The sequence below is a fragment of the Acomys russatus genome, chromosome 14 (genome assembly GCF_903995435.1).
Source record: "Acomys russatus chromosome 14, mAcoRus1.1, whole genome shotgun sequence".
Classification (NCBI taxonomy): Eukaryota; Metazoa; Chordata; class Mammalia; order Rodentia; family Muridae; genus Acomys; species Acomys russatus.
Window position 1 is genome coordinate 24,786,239 of NC_067150.1, and position 17,965 is coordinate 24,804,203.

At 50.3% G+C, this 17,965-nt stretch overlaps 1 protein-coding gene and 1 non-coding gene across 2 annotated transcripts in view; both read right to left on the minus strand.

The window, feature by feature from the left end:
• Positions 1 to 4,179: 4,179 nt before the first annotated feature.
• LOC127198855 (U6 spliceosomal RNA) lies at positions 4,180 to 4,288 on the minus strand. The gene has a single exon (XR_007831891.1). It is a non-coding gene; the product is annotated as a U6 spliceosomal RNA (small nuclear RNA).
• Positions 4,289 to 11,084: 6,796 nt separating this feature from the next.
• Positions 11,085 to 17,965, minus strand: part of St14 (ST14 transmembrane serine protease matriptase) — a 41,112-nt gene continuing 34,231 nt past the window's right edge. The window contains exons 12-19 of the mRNA XM_051156114.1: positions 17,337 to 17,441; positions 16,856 to 16,966; positions 16,637 to 16,750; positions 16,239 to 16,361; positions 15,458 to 15,644; positions 12,534 to 12,808; positions 11,600 to 11,736; positions 11,085 to 11,270 (exon numbers count right to left, since the gene is read on the minus strand). Coding sequence (XP_051012071.1) covers positions 11,109 to 11,270; positions 11,600 to 11,736; positions 12,534 to 12,808; positions 15,458 to 15,644; positions 16,239 to 16,361; positions 16,637 to 16,750; positions 16,856 to 16,966; positions 17,337 to 17,441 — 1,214 coding nt within the window. The 3' untranslated portion in view covers positions 11,085 to 11,108. The remainder of the gene's footprint in view (positions 11,271 to 11,599; positions 11,737 to 12,533; positions 12,809 to 15,457; positions 15,645 to 16,238; positions 16,362 to 16,636; positions 16,751 to 16,855; positions 16,967 to 17,336; positions 17,442 to 17,965) is intronic.

The window sequence follows — 17,965 nt, forward strand, 5'->3', positions numbered from 1 at the left end:
AAGCCCTATCTCAAAAAACAAGAACTTTTTAAAAAAGGCATAGCCTTTTTTCCATATCTAGATTTCTTGTTTTAACAGCATTAAAGTGTCATTTAAAATACTCTGCAGGCTAGAGATGTACTCCGTTGTGTTGTAGCATGCTCAGGGCAAGACTTATACGTGTGAAACACATGCCTTGGTGCAGAACCACTGGCCAGGTAAACAGCTATAACTGCTACTCCCAGGATGTATACACATCCATACCTGTTGTGCTCTGCTCATCCAGGAAACCTGAAGCAGCTTTGTAAAGCAAAGTAACCTGATTGCCCGGGAAAGACCTATAAAGGGTTGAGGTTTAAACGGGAGGCCATGTGTAAGTGGGACACTGCTCCACTAGTGTGCAGGCCATGCTGCTACATTTGTGTAGAGTTTCTCCAGAGCTGGGGGTCCAAAGCATCCCACCTGTGTGTGACTCCTATGAGAGTTCCAACTACCATGTGGGCAAACTCATGCAGCAGGGTTATCTGCAGAGAGTCATGTTGGACTAAACTGTGGGAAAGATTTAAGTTTTGTCACAGGTGGAAGCAGTCTTGGCGGGCTTTACCCTTGGGGCACCCCATGAATACCTTGTGACAGACTGAGTGGAGCCATCCTGGGCCTGGAATTCAGGAAGCAGACCCGGGAACCCCAACTGGGCTATTGTTTTTCTAATTGACCCTCTACGGGAGAAGGAGACCGCCCTTCCCATGTGACTGAGGCAGGTAGGGAAGAGAGAACAACAGGTTGAGCCCAGGCTTGGGCTCGTGGAGAGCAGTGAACAGGCTGGACCAGCACGCGGGCCAGAGAGACACCTAAGGACCCGTCCCGTGGAACGGATACCAGAAGGTTCACTCTTTTGTCCCTTTAACCTTTTTTCCTTCTTGTGTAAGCTAGTTGGGTTGTATAATAAAGTTTAATTGTTAAGAAACAGCCAACACTAAACAGTACATCTTTATGCACATCCACGTGCACATGTCACCTTTGTGTAACAGGTGGGAGACCTGGGGACGAGGCTTCCCTGATTGAGTGGCATTGCAGTGCTGCTGAAGTATTAGGCCCTCACAAGGCCCCAGTCCTAGCTCTGACTGCTATAAGACTGCCGCAGCTGGTGCACCAAACGCCTTTCCAAACCTGGTGAGCCTGGCCTCAGTGAGTCACCTGCAGCGCCCTTTCCTGTCACATTTCCATCCTTCTTTGGCTCTAAGGCCCTAAGTGAATTCAAGATTCCCCAGGGTGCTGGCCATCCTTCCACCAGGACCCTCATGCCCAGTTCTTGCTTGCCCCAGCTCTTAGTGTGTATTGTGGGTGTTGCAGTTCCCTTCCCATTAGCATCAAGGAGGATGAGCAGGGCATCCTCTGACAGTTCTAGAGTCCGGGAGCATAGCCTTCTGACTGGTGTTCGAGAGCATGCTAAAGATGTCAATACAGAGGTTTGACCTGCTGCAGTTCTTCACCAATCCCAAGCTGAGATAGAAGTCAAGACTGTCTAGGTTATCCCCGGTTATGTGGCACCAAACGTGCTTATTTTGTGTCCCTGAAGCTGGGTGTCGATGGTGTTGAAACACTCACTTGTACTCCTGACTTTCTTTTGTATATGCATGGAGCTTTTGCTTGCGTGCATGTCAGCACACCACATGCATGCTTGGTACTTGCAGAGCCCAGAAGAGGGCATTGGATCTCCTGGAACTGAAATTACAGATAGTTTTAAGTTGCCATGTGAGTGCTAGGAATAGAACCTGCGTCTTTTTGAAGAGCAGCCCATGATCTTAACTATTGAGCCATCTCTTTAGCCCTTAATTAGCATACTACTAACACAAAATAATGACTTTGTAGCATTTTCATATGTGAATAATGGATATATCATGTCTTGTTCATGACCATAATTTCTCATCCTCCCTTTTTTTCTTTCTTTTAGTTTTTCGAGACAGGGTTTCTCTGTGTAGCCTTGGCTGTCCTGGACTCACTTTGTAGACCAGGCTGGCCTCGAACTCACAGCGATCCACCTGCCTCTGCCTCCTGAGTGCTGGGATTAAAGGTGTGTGCCACCACGCCTGGCTAATAGTCTCTATTTTTAGGTCATCTAATGTTTTGTTTTCACATGCAAAGATACATGTCCTTTTACTCTAAAGTATGCCCTGGCTCCAGCTCTGATTGGCTGGTTGCGATGCTGCAGTTAGAACCCAGAGCCTCCAGTGTGCTAGACAAACACTGTACCACTGGGCTAGCTATACCAGACTACAATACTTGTCTTCCTGTGGATGCTTACATGATGCCATCCCTTTTCTTGCAGATGACATAATCTCATTCTTTATGGCTGAATAAATTCTCTCTCTGTGTGTGTGTGTGTGTGTGTGTGTGTGTGTGTGTGTGTGTGTGTTACATTTTCTTTATCCATTCATCTGTTGATAGGTGCTCAAGCTGATTCTATAACTTGGCTACTATGGGTAGTGCTGCAGTAGACATATTTGGGCTAAGTAGATTGCTCTTGATGTTCTCAAAAGTGGTACAGTTCATTTGGGTTTGGGGGAAACTTCCACACTGACTGCATGATGTAAGGGCCCTTTTGCCAAAATTGGGTGTTTTTAAAAATCAGCATTATGATTGGAGTGAAGTGGAATCACAATGTAGTTTTGATTTGCATTTCCCTGATGGCTAAAGATACTGGAGCATTTCCCCATATATATTGGCCATTTGTACTACTTTTAAAACGATCTGTTTGGGTCACTTAGGCATTTTAAAAATCTGGTCCACCCAGCCACACTTTATTTTTAGTCAACTGTTTTGAGTAACTTATGGTAGCAATTAGCCAGGTAAGGTGGCGAGTGGGTAGGCTTGTGATCAGGAGGCTGGGTCCTGTGTGAGATCATGCTCTCCCTGTACCTCACTTGCCTCGTTATTTTGGAGTTCACAGCTGTACTCAGTGCTTGGGGAACAGGCCTGGTACCTGGTAATAAACTAGTAAGTGTCCATCAGTTGAGTAAACGAGGAAGTGGGAATGTAAAGCTGTAGAAACTTGGGCCACAGTCAACAAAACGGTGTATAACCAAGGAGCACGGCACACATCACAAGTCACAGTGACTTAGAGGCTGCAACAGGAGAATCACTTAAGCCCAGGAGTCTAAGACCTGTCTGGGCAACATAGCCAGAACCTATCTCAGAAAGGGGTAAGGAGAGTATGTTGGGAACCTTAGTATACTTCCTCCTCAGTCACTTGAACCCTCAGCAATGAAGATGCGCCCGTTATACTCAGGCTCCTCCCAGTTCCCGGGTGCTCTTCGAAGGCTCCACGACTAAGAACGATGTCAAGAGATGATTTTCTTCCGTGAACATGCCCCAACCTTCAGCTTCCCTAGTAGTACAGATGAGCAGATAGGCTTGACAAGCAGGCCTAAAGGTGTTAGACTTATTTAACCTTAAGGAAGAAATGCTTTGGGGAGTGAGGGTTTCCAGATACCTGAAATGGAATGAAATATGAGCTGTGCCCAAAGTGACCTGAGGGACACGTCCAGGCTGGCCATAAGAGGGAAATGAAGGGCATTTCCACCAAACTTGACATATCCCAAAGAAATGAAAGTGTACTGTAAAACAAGTGCTTGCTAATGGGAGCAGATCCAGAGACCCACAGCCAAATATTAGGGAGATTTCAATCAGGTCCCTCCCTTTGGAGCTTGGGGAACCCCACAGGAGAACTGTAGGAGCCAGAGGTCAAGGACACCAGGAGAATACATCCCACAGAACCAACTAAGCAGGGTTCTTGGGCCCTCACAGACTTGAAGTGGCAAGTCATAGTCTGCATGGGTCTGTGCGAGGTCCTCTGCATATGTGATGGTGGTTGGCTTGGTGTTCTCGTGGGAACTGGGGTGTCTCTGACTCTTTGACCTACTTCTTAGGACCCTTTCCTCCTACTAGGTTGCCTTATCCAGCCTTGATATGAGGGTTTGTGCCTAATCTTACTGTATCTTGTCATACTGTGTTCAGCTGATATTACTGGGATGCCTGCTCTTTTCTGAAGGGAAAGAGGAGCATTGGATCTGGGGGAGATGGGAAGCGGGGATTGAGAGGACTGGAAGGAGGGGAAGCCACACTCATGATGTATTGAAAAAAAATAAAATAATAAAATGTTTAATAAAAAATAAGAAAATTTTTGTTTTCTTTTTTTATTTAAATATGGAACACTTCTCGAATTTGCATGTCATCCTTGTGCAGGGGCCATGCTGATCTTCCCTGTAAAATCTTCCAATTTTAGTATATGTGCTGCCAAAGCGAGCATTTTTGTTTTCAAGAGAGGGTTTCTCTACATAGCCTTGGCTGGCCTGGACTCACTTTGTAGACCAGGCTGGCCTGGAACTCACAGCGATCTACCTGCCTTTGCCTCCCAAATCCTGAGATTAAAAGTGTACGCCACTACAGCCAGGAAAAATACAATTTTTATAAAATGTTTAATTCCCCACAGCTGTGACCATGCACCCATTTCCCTTGGCCTCCCACAGACTAACACTAACCTCCACATTTGCCAAGGAACTGTATCTATTTGTTTTGAGAAAGTGGCTCACTATGTAGACCAAGTTGGCTTCAAACACATAGAGATCCACCTTCCTTTGCATGCCGACTGCTGAAATTAAAGATGCATGTCACCAGGCCAGAAGCCTGCATCTTCAACCATTAACTGACAAGAGATCCACCTGCCTCTGCCTCGTGAGTGCTGGGATTAAAGGCATGCACCAGCACGCCTGGCTGAATTACTGAGTCTTAATAGGAACCTGTCAAGTTTCCCTGCTGTATTGAAAACAACAGTCAGCTTGTCCCATCACCCTTGGATGTTCACACATTAGGACTGAGCTTATGGGGAAAGCTGACATAGCCAGTCATGGAAGGCCACCTTCCCAATGCCACACAAGTCCATTGTCACCTTTTATGGGGACACAGGTGATCAACATCTGTGCTTGCCAGCAAACCATAACTGCATGGGAGGAGGCTGCCTGGTGCTTCCTTCTGAATCACTTCCATCTCACTGCCTTGCTCCGGCCACTGGCCACACTTACAGTGTGTGAGCACCCTCTACTGTTCTTACCTGGAATGAATTGCAAGGTATATGGTATTTGCCTTTACAAAATGTTTAAATCTGATCAAAAGGTTTTTGTTTGTGCACTTAATGACCTTAGTTGTGTGACTTTTTTTTTTTTTCAAATTCTCTTAATAACAAAATGGGGTTGTTTGGTTCTTATTCATTACCCCAGTTCCATGAAAATTCTTGTTCTCAGGTATATCGGATATTCTACCAGATCTTTTGAGTCTGCCCTAGGCACAGTGGCACCCTGCCCCTGCCCCCCAGCAGAGTCCAACCAATTTTTCCAGGCCTGGCCCAAGGCAGAGGTACCTGCATCATGGACTCTGTTCCCTTTGCAGCAGCATCTCCTGAGGCCGTACAGCTTTCCATCTTCAAAGGGAGGATGGTGAGGGGCAGGGGCTAGTCCTGAACTTCAAGATGGAACATGGTGTTCTGCTGCCTACAGCCAAGACCTCAAGGAAACATTTCTCCTTCCACACTTCCCCAGGCAGAGTAGTAAGAGAAAGCAGATGGTTTGGCCCCTGAGAAAGGGAAATGCCCAGGGGCTACTGGAGGTAGCCAAAGAAGTGGAAAGGGAAAGATTTGGAAATGGAGCCAGTCAGCCTAGCTAGTGAACGTTCTTTTAGCCTTTTCCACATGTGCCTCTGCCAGGGGATTTATTACCTGGCAAGAGTTCTGGCAATTTAGAGCTCCAGGTGGACATGGCCTAGCCACTAGAGAGTGGCAGAACTCCACTGTTGCCCAGCTGTAGAACTTAAATCCACTTTCTGAGATACCTGGAACATTTACAAGGCAACTCTGGGCCTGCTGCTCCCGTGTGGTAGGAGTAACTGGTCCTCTTCCTGGCTGTGGAAAATAAAGCAGGAGGTATGTACAAGGTGGTTGTGCCTACCACTTACACTATTGAGCAGATGAGCTCAGGCCCTATGCACTGCAGAGGACACAAAGGGACACTAATCCCATTTGACAAAGGGAGGGGTACAAGCAGAATGAAAACGCAGTGAGTTCTCCATCCAGGAAGCCCATCTGCTCTCACAACATAAAGTCATTCGAAGTCATCCCCAGAAGGCTAGCCTAGGGGACCTCGAATTTGAAGCTCTTTCTCACTAGAGTGGGTGGCGTAGTATTCTTCCATTTCTAAAAGGGTGGCCTCGGCAATTATCTCTGTAAATCCTTTACACTGAAAAGCTGAAGGGTTGTGTAAAAGTCCCTGCACACAGCAAGATGGCTCAGTCCATTAGGGTGATTGCCATGGAGTTTGATGACTAGTTGCCCTCTGTCCCAGCCACAGTCGCCACCGTGCTGAGTAAATGACCAGGTCCTTTTTTCTTCCTGCCATGGCTTATATGAATAACTTGGTGTTTCGTTTTGTTTTGCCACAGTTACATCTTTCAAACAGATTTCCTTTTTTCCTAAATCTATATTCCTTTGTTGTCCTATAGACTGTCGAGGCTATGGCCCTCCAAGAGCTAAGGTGTGTTCTTCGTGAACTGGTCTCTGGATGTACTTGTTTGAGGGGACCTCTGCCTTCCCCTGAAGGACCCATTCCTCTCATTGCCTCCACACACACACACACACACACACACACCATGTTCTTGGAGTTCTGGCGTAGCCAGAACTAAATAATTCCCCTATTAAGCAGGACCATATGGAGTGGCAGAAAGCAGGCATGGAGATGTTATTATGGATTATAGGAGTGGCAGAGGAAGCTATGATAACCTCCAAGGCGAAGGCAAAGGAATGTATAGGGGAAGCACATGAGCTAAGAGGAAGGGAAAGTTGAGCCCACACCCCAGGAAAGCAGGGCCCTCCTGCTGGAAGATGCTGAGACAATGGAACAAACAGACAATGGAGCCTGTCCACCTACGCCTGGAAACACTGGCTTTTTAGGAAATGAAGGGAGGTGAGTGGAAAGGACAAGGAGCATACAGCTGCAGGCAGGGGAGGATGGAACTAGAATAGAGGTGGAGAACAGGACGATGCTCAATGAAACTCAGTTTCCAATTGGGAAGATGGAAGAACCGGTTTCCCTTACACGTGGTTGCAGGTGGCCAGCACACAGACTGCAAGCCTGGAAATGTGAAAATTGCATCACCTAGTCACATGGCATAGACTCAGAATCCATAGGTGCCTTGCATGGGTCACAGCCAGGTCTTCTGACATACTCTGATTCCCCCCCCCCCCACAATGTCTGTCTGTGTGTGTGTGTGTGTGTGTGTGTGTGTGTGTGTGTGTGTGTGTACAGACATGTCCAGCTGTTGTAGGCACCAAGCTAAGCTGTGACAAATACCTGTTATGTCTCATGGGATACTGCTTTATCTCTGCTTGCCACCTAGAGATGTAACATCTAACAGAAGGCTTTGTCTGTGCTCCCTCTCATCTTTTGATCCTGCCTAGTAATGAGCTATCCAGGCTCTGATACTGAAAGGCAGCAGGTCCCGCCTGCACACTGACTAGGGAAAGGCTTTGTGCTAGGGCTCCTTCCATGCTAACCCGAGACAGGCACTATTTCTACTGCACTGAAGGGTAATTAGAAACTAGAAGGCCTAGTCAGGCCCCACCTCCTGAGGGGCTCTCACTTGTGTGACAACACAACATTGCCACCATGTGGACAAAAGCCTGAATGACCACTTACCAGCCAGCCCTGCCCAGTGGCTCAGGGTCTGGAGTCCTAACCTTAGATCCGGGGATTTGAAACCTTCCCTCTTTTGTTAGGTTCTTTCACTGACCCGTGTTTCACAGTGTCCCCTGCAGGACCCTGATGGAAACAGGAGTCCTTTGTAGATGAAACACACAGGATCTGAATTTCTTCATTAAGCTCCTAAGGTTTTGATTAGTGACAAATAATTGAGATGCAAGGTAGTTTGGGAGGACCAGAAAATGAAGTGCTTCAAGATTCCCAACGTAAGATGGTCAGCCAGGGAAAAGACTCCATTGTGTGCGCTGAGCTGATGAGGCCAGTCGTAATCCTGGACTGTCTCAGGGAAGCCCAGCTGCACAGTTTTATCTGTGAACAGGGGAGCAATCAGCTTTGCACTGCCACTGCCATCACCTCCTCTCAAAGAGATCCAGCTACAGCCATGTGACACTGCAGCACCGATCTTCAGGTGACTTTCATCTATGCAGTGGACAGAAGCCAGGAGGCTGGATGTTAGACACCACATCTCACCTGTCAGCCTTTCACCCCACATCAGAATGCTGGAGAATGGCACAGGACACAAGGCTAGCTAGAGAATCCACAGAGCAAAATAAAATATTCAGACCCTTGTTCAAAGGCAAGAGCGGAGCATGGAACCTAGTGCAGGGCTCTTCTGGGCATGGAGCCCGGAGCACACAGGGGAGACAGCCCTACCTAGCTGCGTGAGGTAGAGGGCTGTCCAGCTTTCAGTAGCTTTCACTCCAGGCTGCAGTGCCAGTCAGTGGTCTCAATGCATTGTTCAGCCTGTTCCTCACACAGTGGCCTTGGCCACAGCTACTGCAGCCTGCACTATGTAAATCGAATCTTCTGTCACATACTTGAAGCTGAGTTCATGAATTGGAAACACAAATGTGTGCAAAACATTTTGGTCCATTGAGCCACACCCCCCAACATTCCTGCCTCAGTAAACTTAAGATGGGACAATACCCAATACCATTGCAAATACCAATAAAAGTGCTCCACAGTGCAGTGGCACCTCTTGTCTCCCCAGGCTCTTCAGTGGTACTCGTGACATGTTCCCATCAGTAAGCCTCAGTGATGAGTCTGAGTTCCTGCTGGCTGGAGGTCCTTAGCCTGTGTGTCAACAGAAAGGCCAGATCTAGCTTTTACACACACACACACACACACACACACACACACACTTTTATTTTTTGTTTTAGTACACTTGTTTGTGCACCTGCCATAACATAGGACAACTTGAGGGAAGCCTTCTCTTTCTAATGTGTCCTCTTTCCTTCCACCATGTGGATTCTAAGGATAGAATTCAGGTTGTCAAGCTTAGCCACAAACACTTGTACCCACTGACCCATCTTGCCAGCCCTCCATAATCTTTTTTGGAGACATCAATACTCAATCAATTACATAGGGATTAAATGTGACTATCATTCCAAGTGAGTTTTCAGGATTCTCCCAGCAGTGTGGGATCAAGAGCACCCCACCAGACCTTGCTCAGGGGCCCATAGAGAACCCTTGATGGTCATTAGTTCATGGCCCCTGCTAACAGTGCTTCTCCAGATGACTCATGTTGGTGACCCTTAGAAGGCCTCCAGAGTGGGCCGCTGCAGCCTGTATCTCCAAAATGAGGTCTCTGGAGTTCAAGGACCACTCTCTGAGAACCACTATCGCAGACCACAGGCCTAGGCTCCACCTCCAGGATCCTGGAGAGGAGGGGTGTGGCTCCAAAGGATAACAAGTTCCCAGGTAGAAAACCGTGAGTGTGATGGCTGCATTAACCTAGGACAGTGGGGCTAGAAACACCAAGGTCAGAGCAAAATGTTTTGCCCGTGAAGTTCTCAGGCAGCCTCTGCCCATGTGTTTGCTGCTGGGGAGTGAGTTCTTACAGCAGCTGTGGTGGACACTGAGGTGCTGTGTGGGTGGCCCAGGCTGCACCAGCGTCCCTGAAATCACGTGTGTGTGTGAGCTGGCTATATGCACATGCACCTGTGTGGAATCAACCCACACATGTGCCCTGCAACGCCTCACTCAGCATAGGCCCTGGCTCAGTCCTTCTGTCCCATGTCACCAGAAAGAGCAAAGGAATGACATTTACATGGTGAGTCAGGCTACAGTCTGAGGCACAGCACGAGTACCACGTGAGCAGTCAGACTGACTTTCTTCCTTTTGTTAAGAAAACTCACCAGGAGCAATGGTAAGTAACAGCACCAGCAGGGAGCTCAGGAGGCACAGGAGGCACAGGAGGGCTAAGTGCTGAGCTAAATGATGTCTCCCTTCACGACACTAACAGTCGCTGCGAAGGCTACAGGAGGCCACTCCTTTTTCTCCAGCCCCAGACCGCACAGGGGCCCAGCAGCTTTCTAAGGGCCTTTCAAAAGATCTCTAACCTCTCCCCAGATCCACAGCACCACTTCCCTGGGCCACTCCAAGCAGGGAGAGAACATTTTATAAAGTAAAAGGCAGAGCGGCATAGGAGATACAGGCACCCATCACTGATGCAGCATCCCCCTGTATCCATGTGCAGCCTGTGGATGCACATGCGCGTGCACACACAGCACAGGTAAACAATTCTTCACTGAAAGCAAGCCACTAGCACTGCACCTTCCTCTTCCTCTGACATGTCACCACCACCACCCATGCCCTCATCTGAGATAGAACCCGGCCTAAGTCAGGCCTGGGCAGCTGCGCACCCTGTCTACATGCTTCTCCCCCAAACTCCCTCCTGACCCACCTACTGTTGCAGTCAGGGCACCAGGCCCTGGCTTCTAAGAGAACATCAGTGATAACTGAGGACAGAAATAACCCCTGGCCTATGGAGACAGGTCTGCACCCAATATTGCACTAGAGCCTACACTAAGGGAGACTGAGTTCCAGTGTAGGGAGGGAAGGAAGAGTCCACTACCACAAGAAAAACAAGTTACCTAAAAAGAAATAAAATGTTTTACTCACACAAATACCCACCCCTGGCACCCTCGAAACAATTCCAACCTCGGGTGCCACTTTTTTTTCCTGGGGTCCCTAGGGCTGGAGCTTCCTGAAGAGTGACCCTAGGTGGCCGCAGCCCCTCCACCCATCGGGCTCCCAGGAACTCTATGAGAGTTGTTCCTTAGAGTCAGGAAGCAGGTCTCCAGGGAAGGGCCATCTTCACCCAGAATCAACTCCTTGCCACTGGCACACAAGTCCTCCCCGTAAGTCCTGAGGGCCCCCACTGTGGAAGCTCAGGTAAGAACCCTGAGTCCTGGGGATGCAGCTCACAGCGGGGGTTGTGGGGGAGAGGCCACAGCGTAAATGTTCTCAGTGGTCCTGGCCCATATCCAGGTGTGCGTTTGGGGGTACCCCTGTGGTGGTCATGCCAGGCTGTCTGTTTTTCTATACTCCAGTCTGTTCTTTGATCCAGTCCCGCAGTACAGGGAGCCTTGTGTACACGCCTGGCTTGTTCCTCTGAGCACAGCCTTCTCCCCAGCTCACCACACCAGCCTGGAAGATTCTCCCTTCTGCCTCCACACTGGACAAGGGGCCACCAGAGTCACCCTAAGCAAAAACAAATCCTGCACATGAGGCCCTTGCCTAAACTCTTAGGAACTGCCTCAACCAAACTGATCTCTCATGCCAGACTGACCTCTCCCGGAAGCGTGATCTCTCCCCAACTCCTGCTCTCCCCTGCCCAGGCTTTCTCCAGCCCCACCTCTCCCCAGTTCCAGCCTAGTTAGCCCCCCTTCTCCTCTTTCCCTAGCCCTGCCTCTTTCCCAGCCTGTCCCATTCTACCTGGCCCTTCCCCTCCCTGGCTTGGCCGTTCCCCAGCCTCAGCCCTTTTAGGCCCCTCTTCCTCCCTGACTCCTCTCCCCTGCAAGTCCACGCACCTGGCAGGAGTCCACACCCCCACTGAGGAAACCCACACACATCATCCTTGGGGTGATCTGCTGTGGCATGAGGTCCTCACAGGTGGTCTGGTTGATGACACGGATCTCGCCCTTCTGTAGGACCAGTGCTCCAGTGCCTGTGGGGACAGGTAAGCCAGGGTAGACTGAGGCAGGTAACTCCTGGGGAAAGCCACTCTACACAGGGAAAACTCAATGGAGATGCTCCCCACTGGTCAGGCTGGAAATAAACCAAGAACCTGCAGCTGACAGATAAATGGGTAAGTAGCCATTGTGCAGCCATAAAAAGTAACCAGACAACCGCACAGCGTAACTGCTGTTGACAGGTCAGATACATAGCAAGGTAAGGGATGGATGGAAAGCGGCAGGAACACCGGAAATGCCACCAACTGCTCCAGTGGCTGCCTGAAGGGAACCCCCTTAAGTCAGGGTTTCACTTTCTGTGTGAAATGTTCACCACGTACTATATTGATCTTGTAATGGAGTTTTTCAATCTAAAGTTTACCCACCAACTGCCTGCCCTACACAGGGCACAGGGACTCACAGTGGGCAATTTGCAGGCCCAGCTCAAAAGCTTGTCCAAGTTGAAAAGTAGCACCCACACGTCAGTTCACACTCACTGAGCATGCTTTTGCAGATGAATAACCACCGCTAATAGATTAAGCAACTGGCCACTCAGGTTGTTCAGGCAGCGTCAGGGCTTCAACCAAGAGCCCAACCTACAAATCCTAACACTTTTCACTAGGAGCCTCCTTTTCTTTTCCACCCCCTACCAGGCGCCGGGAAGCCTGGTAACCCACCAGTCCTGAAGCCAGGAAGAACGCTGTGCTAGACACCAAAAGGACACAGTGTACATGCACCATGGCCTTGCAGGAAGGCCTGAGGCTCTGTAGGTTCTGGCTGGCCTGAAGCTCACCTCCCTCTTGGGTGTGCCCCCAGCCTGTGACCCAGATGGCCTTGCCAGCAGGGAAGACGTGGGTAGTATCAGGTAGGCAGATGGGTCGCACAACAGTGCTGTACTCCGCCGGTTTCTCCAGCTCCAGTAAGGCGATGTCGTAGTCAAAGGTAAAGTCATTGAAGGAAGGGTGGGTAATGATGCGTTTGAGCTTGTGCTCCTGCACCCCAGAGGCACTGCGCTTGCTCTGGTCCAGCAGCCCCAGGAAGGCTGTCCACATTGTGTGGTCTGAGTACCTGGAATGGCACAGAGTAGGCAGGGCACAGTCACAGAGCTGTGGGTGGGTCTGAACACACAGCCAGCCCTCACTGAGCTCTCACTGACTCAGAAGGCTACCCACCATTAACAAAGCCGTCAGCAGCTGCTGAGAAACAGGAGACAGAGGGAGCTTTCTTACTTGGGCTTGACCCTAAACTAGATACTTTACTAAGCATAGAAAGAGGTGTTGGATACCCCTGGAGCTGATGCCATAAGCAGTTGTGACTCCTCCAGTATGGATGCTAAGAGTTTAACTCAACTCAGGTCCTCTAGAAGATCAGTGCATTCTCCTAACCACTGAGCCGTCTCTCCAGCCCAGGCCTTCCCCTTTCTAATGTCCTCCCACTCTTCCCTTTTTTCATATCTATTCCGTGATGTATTGCTGTTTGCTAAGTCACCCACTCAGTCAGTAATGGATGGACATCTACAATGTTCCAAGAAAGGCCCCAGGACCAAAGTCAAGTTTGGAGTGTCCTAGAGGTGAGAGACGTAAAAACCCATCACAGCATCCCACAGAGGACAGGATGGGACTGCATGGGAGGTAGGGAACGAGACAAGCCTTGAACTCAACTGCGGTTTAGCCAGCCAGATCCTGCAGGGTGTGGGCTGGGGTGAGCAGACATGAAGCACAGAGGGAAAGGTGGGAAGCAAAACTGAACGTGGAAATGGGCCAAGGACAGGGGAAGCTTAGACAGGCGAGGAAGTGCAGCTCCACAGCCCAGCCTGCCTGTGCAACACTCCTTTGCCTAGTGGTCTGAGACCAGCAAACACTCACACCCACCACTCTTCTCAGACACTCCTGCTCTTAAAGGTATAGTGCACAGTCACCCCCATGGACCACTCAAGTAGTCCAAACAAATCCAGGGCCAAAGGTAGCCCATACCTGTTTCTGGCACAGCCCTCATTGCCCATGTGCAGTCCTGTATGACATTTTGCCCTCTATCCTGGCAAGTCTGCGAGCTCCATGGACCAAGTCTCACCCTATTAGCCAGGTAATAGTTTGTGTGTGTGTGTGTGTGTGTGTGTGTGTGTGTGTGTGTGTGTGTGTGTGTGTGTGTGTATTTTTTTTTTTTTTTTTTAAGCCAGGGTCTCACATATATACCAGGCTGTCGTGGAACTCAAACTCACTATGTATCCAAATATACTCCTCCCTCAAGTGACCAAACCAGAGAGTCAAGAGTGTGTAGGGATGGGGCTGGGATGAGCAGATATGAAGGGTGAGGCTCTAGGTCAACAGCCCAAAGAGGTCTGTACTCCTTTCAGTGCTGTAGTCTCCATCACCCACACTGTGCACACCGGCCTGGCTTCCCTACATACTGCCTCCTGGGAGCCTCCTCTCTACAAAAGGGTGGTCACAGTAGCAGGGGCTATGTGCCCCCGCCCCCCGGGCTGCCCATTGCAGAAGAGTGCACAGCTGACAGGAAACTCAGCCCTTCCTTCCAAGGATGGGCAGTTCTTAGGAAATGCGCCTGTATCTGTATCTTCTTAGACACCAGAGGGGCTGGGGTGAGGCAGGAGCTCAGATAGAAATAGCCCCAGTGTCAAGCCTACCTACCTGTTTCTGCTACTTTTCTGACCCTTCGGACTTGGACACCTGCCTGCCTTGTCCTGAGACACCAATGTGAGGGCGCCCGGTAGACGCATACCTCTTGTGTGCTAGGTGCTGGGCCACAAGCACATTATCACCTTTAGCTCTGCCAACTCTAAGGGTGAGGACTCACTGTGTCACACGTTGTCAGTGCCTAGAAAGGAAATAAGCTGACCGACCTTAGGCAAGGCTCATCATTAACCAGCTCTAAGGAAACATGAAATGCAGAAAGTAACAACCATACAGGCTTTGGGATCAATGCCTGGGCTCAAGTCTGACTCTACTGCTGAGCTGTGCAAACCCAGACAAATGTCCTTTTCTCTCCAAGCCCCAGTATCTATAAAAATGGGGCATAGATAGACCAGGCTAATTTGTTAGAGGTGGCACACAGTAGACCTGACTGTGGGGCATGGTGTGGCACACCCTTAATCCTAGCACTTGAAAGGCAGAGGCAAGTAGATCTCTGTGAGTTCTGGGCCACCCTGGTCTACATAGTGAGTTTAAGAACAGCCATGGCCGCATCCTCCATGGTTGTGCGGAGAGCAGGGACTGCCTCTAACACAAGCTCTGGTGCCCCCTATTTGACCACTTCCCCTTGATGGGGAGGCCTGATGGCACTCAGAGGAAGGGGAAGCAGACTCTCTGGATGAGACCTGAAAGGATGTGATCATATGGTGGGGAAAGAGGTCCCCTTCTGCCACTGGTCTAGGGGAGGGGAATAGGGTGAAAAAGGGAGGGAGGGGTGAACAAGAAGATACAAGTGAGGAGATAACAATCGGGATAAAATCTTAAAAAAATATTTAAAAAATAAGAAGAACAAAGAACAGCCAGGGCTATGTAGAAAGACCCTGTTACAACAACCCTCCCTCCTCCACGCCATACACCCCAAACTCCCTCGGAAAAAAAAAGTGAGTTTTACTAAAATGGTTACTAAGTCCCATCTGGGATGCCCACTCCTCCTCCGTCACCCTGCTCTGGTGCCAGCTAACTCTGGCAGAGTTCAGACGCAGGAGGCCTCACTGCACACCAGGGTACTTACTTGAAATTTCTGTCATCCATAAAGCAATGAGCTGCAGAGACCAGCCAGTTGGGAGAGATGAGTGATGCCCCACACAAGTGGCCCTGGCCCAGGGCATGGAGGCTCACCTGCCAGGGCCACTCGCCCTCGTCCGCATTCGTGCCACCAACCACCCGAGCCTGTTTGGTAAAGGATCGCAGCCCACAGTCTGGAGAGGGGATAGAGAACCAGAATGCAGGCACTCAACACCAAAGGGAGACTCAGCACAGGAATCTCCACGGGGTATGCACAGCAACACTAGAGCAGAAGGGTCCCTATGCCTCACAGATCCTCTCTCCTCCCTCTCCCTGTCTCATGTGCATCCAGGATCTAGACACCAGCTGCTTTCGTCTTGCCCAGTGCTAAGAAACACAGCTCACAGCACAGTACCACGGGGAAAACTCCGCCAGCCTCTCCCAGGACACACAGGCAGTAGGTTAAGGCATGGATGGGTAAAGATAAAGCCCCACCTGGTGCTCGGGCAGCTAGGCTCTTTCTCCTCCAAGTCGCTCACCCATGGCCATCTAGCTATGGGCAGCCAGTATGCCAGCTGTGTCACAGAAGTGCTGACATGCTGCCTTCCCACAGAGCTGTATGCTTATGCCAAGAAGCAACGTCTCCCTTTCCTCCAGATGTGCCCTCTGAGTGGGTGCTGGGCTGGGTGAGTGAGGTTCTGCTGGGATCTCCACCCCTGGGTGCTCTCCCAGATGAGCACCTTGCACAGGAAACACCCTGGCCCACCACACACAGCTGCCCTGCTTACCACAGTATTTCTCATCCGAGCCGTCACTACAGTCCTTCTTCCCATCACACTCAGGGTTGCCCTTGCTCAAGCAGAGCCCGTTGTGGCAGCGGTAGGTATATTTGGTGCAAGAGACAACTTTCACTGTTTACGGGAAAGGACAGATATGTCACACCATCATCATCTACCTGGTCTCCTATTGGCCCCGTGCATCACACCCATGTCCACGGTCCTTGAAGACCTTCTACAGGCTCTCTGCCTTCTGGAAGGTTCCCCTCAGACTTAATACGCAGGAGATTTAGGTTTATAAACTCTGTGTGCACTCCACAGCGCCTGATACTGGCTACCACCTTGGGGTGTAGTTTCATCAAAGGACAAATGACCATCCCCACAGGAAGGCGGCCAGGGCTGGGCCTTACCACTGCCACATGAAGCCTCATCAGACCCATCGCCACAGTTGTCCTGCCCATCACACTTCTGGCTCTGAGGGAGACACTTCCCATTGGTACACTTGAAGTTCCCAGCAGGACAACCTATAGAGACACAGGTCCTTAGCAACCTCCAGCATGTCCTGACTCATTGGGCCAAACGGGCACTGGGGAGCCCCAACAGCCCCTCCCTCACCCCAGGGCACTCACTGCACCCTTCCTCGTCACTGCCATCCCCACAGTCATTGACACTGTCACAGCGCCAAAAGAGGGGCTTGCAGAGCTTGTTCTTGCACATGAACTGGTGGGTGCTGTTGCATCCTGTTGTGGAAGGACTAGAGTCAATGGAAGCTCCCGGGGGAGGGGCAGAAGGCGGGGAGCCTGGGCAGTCACAGCTGCCAGGATGCTCAGCGAGCTGCTCTGCACCACTACCTATTAATTCTGACTGATACTAGCCTGCTAGCCAAGGTTTCCAGTGGCAAGGATGAGGGGAGAGGGGACAAAACGGGTACAGAGGTGAGAACAGGGGCTCACTGGCTTGTGTCTCTCTGCCGGGATAGACATTGCAAAACTAGGGAAGGAGAAGGTCAGGCCACTGGGTGAGAAAAGGGAGGAGAGAGTAGGAGGAGGCAGGAGGGGGCGGGACATGGGATGAGAGAGGGGGGCTGGGGCAGGCCCCAGCAGCACTCACGGCAGTAGCTCTCATCACTGTAGTCGGGGCAGTCTGCCCAGCCGTCACAGCGCAGGTCTTTTCGGATGCACCGTCCAGTTTTGCACATGAACATTCCCGGGCATGCTGCAGGGAGGAGAGAGACATGACTCCCATGGCTGCCCCTTCTCTCCCTAGCAGCCACCTCAAAGCCACACTGTGACAGAAGCCTGCAAGCCCTGACAAAGAGAGCTCTTACATCAGCAGCCAGAATGAGTGGTAGCACTAACTGCCCTGGGTACAGCCATGGGGGGAGAGAAGCCAGTTTTATGTGCGGTCCTCTCCTGTCCTGTGTATCCCCAAGCAGAGGCCTGTAACATGGCACACTCCCAGTGGGGTCACAGAGCAGTGGGTCTATGTCTCCTAGTCAAGTAAAAACACCAATATTTCCTTCATGCTAACACATGATCCTGAAATAGGAATACACCTCCTTGGGTGGAGGACAGAGCAGTGAGAAGGCTTTTGTCCCTGCCTCTGCACACGCACACTTCAGTCACAAGTGTGTCCTTACATCAAAGGTATCTGGTCTTCTAGTAAGAGTTTTTGGAAGCTATGCAGTTGACTTTCATTTTATGTTTGTGGGTGTTTTGCCTGCATTTATGTCTATGCAC